At 24.6% G+C, this 7,664-nt stretch overlaps 2 protein-coding genes across 3 annotated transcripts in view; both read right to left on the minus strand.

The window, feature by feature from the left end:
* Window positions 1-7,664, minus strand: part of LOC111632018 (GATOR complex protein DEPDC5-like) — a 71,236-nt gene that overhangs the window by 45,998 nt on the left and 17,574 nt on the right. The window lies entirely within an intron of this gene.
* Window positions 2,549-6,603, minus strand: LOC111632019. Its single transcript, XM_023376372.1, has 4 exons — window positions 6,533-6,603; window positions 6,427-6,457; window positions 4,871-4,988; window positions 2,549-2,864 (listed from the first exon to the last, which is right to left on the minus strand). The coding sequence occupies exons 1-4, from the start codon at window positions 6,539-6,541 to the stop codon at window positions 2,567-2,569; spliced, it is 456 nt and encodes a 151-aa protein (XP_023232140.1). The 5' UTR covers window positions 6,542-6,603; the 3' UTR covers window positions 2,549-2,566.

Consider the following 7,664-nt stretch of genomic DNA (forward strand, 5'->3'; position numbering starts at 1 on the left):
GTGTACCTAAAAATAGAATATGTTTTTGGTGTTTTTGAAAAATTAAAAAATGAATTAAAAAGATTAGATATTATTTTAGTACCAAACCACAAAAGCACCATAGCAAATTTGCTAAACAGTAAACATGGTAACATTGAACATAATGTTTTAGAAAAAGATAATGTAGTTTACTCATTAGATTGCAGTTGTTCACATAAAAAAAGATATGTAGGGGAAACTGGTAGAAAATTAAAGACAAGAATTAAAGAACATATATATGCCATCAAAAATAATTTGATATCATCATCAGTGGCACAACATTGCAACACTGAAGGTTGTGAAATTTTAAAAGATAGCATCAAGTGTATTATGACAGAAAACAATCAACTAAAAAGAAGACTACAGGAACACCTAGAAATTCTGAAAATACAGGAAGACATCAGAATTAATAACAACGTGGGACTGAAGCTACATGAGGGGTGGATTGACATCGTTTTCACTTAACCTTGAAACAGATGCTGAACAGATGTAGGGAGTATAGTCACATCACTTTGTAAAATGCAGTGTGACAGTGCAGTTGACTTCACAAAGGCTTATAGATTAGATGTATTTTGTTTTTATTAAAATATGGAGACCAATTGGTTTTAATAAGAGTAAGTTTATTGTTAGCTTCCTTTCCCCTTTTTGTGTTTTTTTAATATACTTAACAATATTCATTATTAATAGTGTAACCGTCTACCAGAATTTGGAAAATGTAGGAGAAACTAAGACATTTACTAGTTCCAGATAATATGTTATACCACATTGTCATTGTATTCTAATTTATACTTGATATTTAGTTTTAGTGTATGGGTTACATTGAGAAATTGTAAATGCAGTGCACTGCATATGTTGGTTATCCTGTTGTATTGGCAGGTTATAGGTATTGTATTTGTTACAATGTTACCAAGTGTTTATAAGCTGATGAGGGGTCCCTGTACCCGAAATGCATACTTACCTAAATTTGAAATGTGATTATTAATAATTATATAAAGACCAACCATTTTTTATAAAAGTTCTGGTCCTTCTTTCAGTCGGCCTTGGTGTGATAAGCCCTGCAAATTGTTATACCCTATTTATTAGGTTATCTAACTCTGTCTAATACAATAAACTAATTATAATATACAATAATAGGATACATTTAAGAAAATTTCTTCAATTTCAGTTAATAAATAAGAGGAGGAGCAATTATAACTTACATATCTGAAAAATTTAATAAATTACTATTATTTACTTTTTTTGGAATATTTTTGAGAAAACATGTATATTACTAATACCAGCATTTACACATTAATTTTGATTCATATAAATTGACATCATTAAACCTATCCATTGAGAGATTTAAATAGAATGACAATATATGTCAACAATCATTAAAATGTAATCATTATAAGTCATATCCAAATAAATAATGAATTTTTATTTGAATGAAATTTAAAAAAATGATAATAGGGTATATTTACAGTCAAAAGAGATAGAGAAAAAACCAAATGGTAAAACCAATTAGAAATAAGAACAATTGTTTGATGATAATAATGCTTGAAAATATAAATTTTAATAATATGATGATAATAGTTACAGAAATTAACAGTAGAATGCTTATAAGAGATAGAGTTCTACCTATTATAGTATATTTAATAAAATATATTTTTATATTTTATATTAAACAAATTTTTGTCTTCTTTATAACTATAGTATATTGATAATGTACTATAGTTTTACACATAGAATTTTTATTAATGCTATTCCTTTCACTGACAAAGTGTAATTATATTTAAAAAGTTAAATATTATATCAATATTTTTGAATTCTGAAACGTAATAAAGATAAAATACTCTGTTCTTGTGTACCATATTCAAAAGTAATCTTTTATATAAAATTTGACCTGCAAATACATCAATGTTTTTAGCTTAGAAAACTTTGAAAGACTAAAAACCAGAATAAATAAAAAGAAAACCTAAAGTGTCAATAAGAAAATTGAATATTTTATTAAAATTTCACAATATCTTGGTTTTGAAAGTTTTTAATCAATTTTTCAAGTTGTGCAAATATTATATAAATATTAAAAAATATAATCTAATCATATTTGGATTCATATAAAAAAAATATAAAAATCAATATAAAAAAATCAATATTAAAAAATATCATTATATTTTCATTGACAGTTAAAAAGTACGAAAGAGAAACAGCTCAAAAACTCAATATAATCTATTTTATCCAAAAAATAGACTTCAACTGAAATCTTAAATCTTTATTTTGTATAATAATTTTAATGCAAGTTCTCAATTAAAGTAGTCTTTTTTAGATGATAATATAATTCTTAAAAATTAATTAGTATTGATTTTATATATATTTTACTAAAAAAAATTATAGATCAGAATGAAAAAAAAAAAATGAAGGAAAATCATAATTTATTTATTTTGTAAGACATTAACAGAAATGAGTTATAATATGTATAAATTAGTTTATATGTAATAATAATTTTGTATTTAATGCATATTTTTTAATAATGTCTACTAATTTTCTGGGCTTGAACAATTTTATCTCACTATAACATAAAATAGATTATAAAATTATATATAAAAATGTTTTTACCAGGAACGTAAGGTGTTCCCAAAGATGATGATAAATAACAAATATTGCTTTGTGAATTTGGAAGTGGAATTGTAATAGCTGGAGATGGCACATAAACAGATTTTGGCTCTGGAATTGTTTCTGAAGCCACAAAACAAGTCGTTGAAGTTTTATCTTCTGACATCCTTCTTGGAAGAATGGTACGAGGGTGATTGTTAGATGGAAGTGTTGCCTTTCGTCTTGATGAATGACGTTGTAAACTGTGTGTTGTGCTAAACAAGAACTTTAAAATCAAAACTATGCACTTACATAAAATTATTCATATTTTAAATATTTTTAAAATTCAGTACTTTCTATTATTTTGTATTTTCAGTTTTTTTAATTTTTTTTAACATTTTTCTTTATAATAAATATTTCAATAGAAAATTTGAAATGAAATGAAATTAAAAATTTATAAATTATTAAATTAAAATCATATGATCATTTAAAACACATTAAAAATTAAAAAGATACATTTTGTAAAAAACATATTTGATATCTTAATGGTTTCATATTTTTCTAGTAAAAAAAAAATAATAACAAAAATGAATACTGTATTTACTTGAACCTAAGATGCACCTTAATTTCTACATACTTACCCATGGATATTTTGTTTTAAATAAATAATTTGAGACAAATTTATTGTGAAGACAGTATATTTATTACACAGTAACCTTGCTTTACTGTGCAATAAATACTAAACAAAATTAAGTCAACAGAATGATTCTGTTGATGTAAAGTTTTTTTTCAAGTTGTCTATTTTTCAAAAAAAAAAAAAAGAAAGAAAAACCATGGGTGGTGAACATGTAGAAATTAAGGTTCATCTTAGATTTGATGGCATCTTATATTCAAGTAAATATGGTATTGTTAAATTCATAACTATTTATAAATTTATAATCTAAAAAAATAATATTTACAATTAAATTTCTTAAGATTACTATTTACATTTAACACATTTCATTCTATTGGATAGTTATTTCTTACACTGTATAAAATACAGTTGTACCTATCTATCTCAAATTTCAAGGTAATGAGAAAACAATTTGAGATAAACATGTTTCGAGATATACAGGTTCTTACACAGTAAACAGTAATAGGTTTGATTGGAGGTATGGTATTTTATTAATACATTAGCATGTACAGTACATACCTGTATTAGGTACAAATAAAACATTTTTGACAAAACTTAACAGAAATAGTTTGTCAATAGTTTCTGATGCCTGATTTTCTTCAACAAATAAGATGCAAGCCAAACTTATCCAAACTGTATCCAATCAGAGAAAAAAAAAAAAAAAAACCATTAATTGCAAATATGCATTATATTGGAAGACATGTTTCTCATCTACAATTTATGCTATCAAAATGTAGTCCCTGAACTTTGAATTTATAATTGACACTTCATTCCGTAATTTGAGATAGAGAGGTTTTGGAAGAAAATTGAGATGAGCATGTAAAATTGAATTTAGGATGAAAATGCAGGAAAAAAATTTGCAATAAAGAAGAGATTTTTGATATAAATATGTTTTAGAAAGACAGGTTCAATTATATACAATGACTTGCTGAAGCAAAAATAGTAACGAAAGTTATATTGTTAAAAGTTATTTGCAAACAACTTTATAAAACATTCATATTTTTAACAAATAATAATTAGAAAATATTTTAAAAATTTGAATATAAAAATATAAATGCTAACTCATATGATTACAGACATGCATAGTCATATCAAATATGCTATTCACACTCAAAGCCAAATTTCTATTACGTATACACTGCTTGTGATCTTAAAAAAACAATTGTGACTGCTAGGGATGAAATTGGTCCTGAAAGGCCAACAACTCTTACTACATCCATGACCAATCAATTGATTGATGTTAATTTGTTTACTATTAACCCAAATAAATATTAAACATTGTTTTTCCCTACTATGTTTTGTTTTCATTGTGCTTTTTTGATTCTGGTCTCAAACTTTTTCTAGGAAAATTGTAAGTTGTTTAAGTAATAGTAAGTTTTTACTTGATATTTGTTTGGTTTATGGTTATTTTAATATCTAAACAACAACATATTTACAGGCAATCAGTTAATTTTAATGGAAGGTTTGAAAACCCAGGTAATCTCAAATGTTTTCCAAGACTGTATATAGTAATGATAAATATTTAAAGTACATATTATTATTATTATTTATAACTAAATAAATAAATTTAGAATAAAATTTAATTAAATAATTATTGACTTTGCTTACCGAGAATTTTGTGAATGAGAAGGTAATTTGAATATATATTCATCATATTCATCAAAATTAAAAAGTGAAGGAAATGAATCAGGTTGGTTAATGTAATGTGGACGTTTTGTATACACAACTATAAATAAGTAGATAAATATAAATTACATTTAAACAATTTGCAATTATATCAATACTTTATAATAAACTAATAAAAAAAAATCTAATTCATCAGTAAAAATTCAATTTATAGTTATAACACAAACATTAAGAATTTTAATAATCAAAAAAAGTAAGGAGAAAATTAATAACATATTTAACTAAAATTTTAAATTTTAATCTCTTTATGAGTAGAAGTAATTTATAAAACTAAATAAATTTATTCAGAAGTATAGTTAAATAAAATAAATAATGATATAAGAATTAAGATACTATACTATCTTAATTCTTATATCATTATTATTTTATGATATAAAAAATATCTAAATCTATAATAAACTTAGTAATTTCTGTTTTAGATATGTGCTATCAGCTATAAACATGACTATCAATACTACTTAACAGATAATAATACAGGTGTGACTTCTTAATTTATGCATTTTTAAGTTACATTTCAATTCCATTACAACATGCTCATTTATCAAATGGAATAAATGAAATCAATGCAATCATGTCATGGATTCCATTTCTTCATTTTAACTGTTGATGTTAACTGTTATTTAATGAATATTGATTTTATATTCACATTGGGTGTTACAGTATTAGTTATTCTTTTCTAATTATCTTCATTTCATTCATTTTTACATTTTTTTTGAATAGTCATGTTTTTATTGATGGGAATTACCATCACTGTTTGCTTATAAAACAATGCTACAGAAGTAGGAGATTGTGTAAGTAAATAAAAATAAAACCTTGAAATCATAACTTTTTTATTTTGACTTCAAATATTTTACACTTGTTATGGTCAAAAAATTGAATGTGTTACCCAATTTAATTAGTTATATTGCAGTCTAGAGTATTGGACTCCCAACCACAGCAATGAAAGGGAGTCAAAGTGTACACAAATTTAAGAAATGTGTAGTAACCATATTTAGAAAAAGTACCATGAGAGGCCAACTTTATAGACTGCAAATTTCTTGTTTTGTTTTTCTGAAGATTATTAATTAATGTTCTATTGAAAAAGTGCATAATTTATTTTCACTTATTTGGTAATGATATGTTTCATGCTTTGTCAGAGCAACTTACATGAATAATTATCAAAAAATGTGATAATAGGCTTATATTATGTATGCAACTGGATTTAAGTTTTGTCCACCCTGTTAACTTCCACCAGAACTAATCTAAAAAATTGATGAGTACTAAGTAGTTTGTCATAAACACACACTTTTTTATATATATTAGTATATAATTAACTTAAACTTTTTAATAATCAAATTATATATTAAAACTAAAACTTAATTTCTAATCATAAATGCTATGCTTTTGTTTTAATTCAATTAAAATTTCAAATCAAAGGTTAAAATTACTTAGAATTAAATTTTTGTTTTAATTTTAATAAAAAATTAAGAACAACTTACTTTTTCCTTTTTCTTTTTCTGATGATTTTGTCTAAAAAATACAAATGTGGAAATAAAAGTAAAAATATTAATGTCTATTTAAAAACATTCTGAAATAAATACTCACAAATGGCATTGGCAATTTGATTCGAGGAACAAAATTTGAATAACTTATTTGTTTTGTTGAAGAATAAAAACTATAAAAAATTTAACAATTATAAAAAAATATCTTATATTTTGTAAATTAAAAATAAAAGTTTTATATAAACTATAAATATAAAATTATTATTAATTATATTATTTTTTATAATTACTGATGAGTTTGTTTGAATAATCAATCATTTAAAATATTTCAAATGATTCACTCTCCTCTTTTTAAAATGTTTCAACCTTAAAATAAAGAAATTCTTGTTCATATAAATACAAAATCCTTCAGTCTACATTTAAAATTTATTCAAAAAATTATTTTCACCTGCAAGAATTTTTTCCTGTTTGGGAAAAAATTTTTTTCTTCAAATACTGCACTACACAGTTAAATAGTTTTTTACCATGTGCTATAAACCAAGGCCTAATTAAATAAGTTATTTGGATGTGTCCAGTGGTGATATTCGAAATATTTAACAAAGGGTTCGCTAACAGAAAATTTTTCCTTAACAATTTTTTTTCACTCAAATGGTGCATTAGCAACATTAGCACAAAAACTGACCTTAAGATACCCATATAAATAAAAAAGATATATATTACACACGATGATAAAACTGACATAACTACGCGGTAAGTCACGAACACTGACAAACAAAATGGAAGTTTTGGTTAGAAATAAATACAATACTTTTTCTTGAGATATATCTAATAATAGACAGATGTCATCGTCTCTCGAAATACAATATCTTTTTTATTTCACTGTCAATAGCCTGACATGTGTTCCACAGCCATCTTGTATTTTCTCGCACGTGTGGGATTGTGGGGTCTCTCTTATGACTGGATCTAGTTTTAAGAACTCTCTTGAGTCGATCGAGATTGAACCTCGTTTCAATCTCGACTGGAACGGTCGAGGAAGGTCGCACCAGGCAAATGGTGTATAAGGCTTTAGTTTAGTAGTGTTACAAAGTATAATATGTATATTTTAATATATTTTTTTTGAAAGAAACAAAACCACTGAGAAATGTTACGTGTGTTTAACAAGGTTCGGAAAACTTTGAAAATGTTAACAACGGGTTCGGCCGAACCTGTGCGAACCCGCTGAATATCACCACTGC

The sequence above is a fragment of the Centruroides sculpturatus genome, unplaced genomic scaffold, assembly GCF_000671375.1.
Source record: "Centruroides sculpturatus isolate CEXI.00-Female unplaced genomic scaffold, Cexi_2.0 scaffold696, whole genome shotgun sequence".
Lineage (NCBI taxonomy): Eukaryota > Metazoa > Arthropoda > Arachnida > Scorpiones > Buthidae > Centruroides > Centruroides sculpturatus.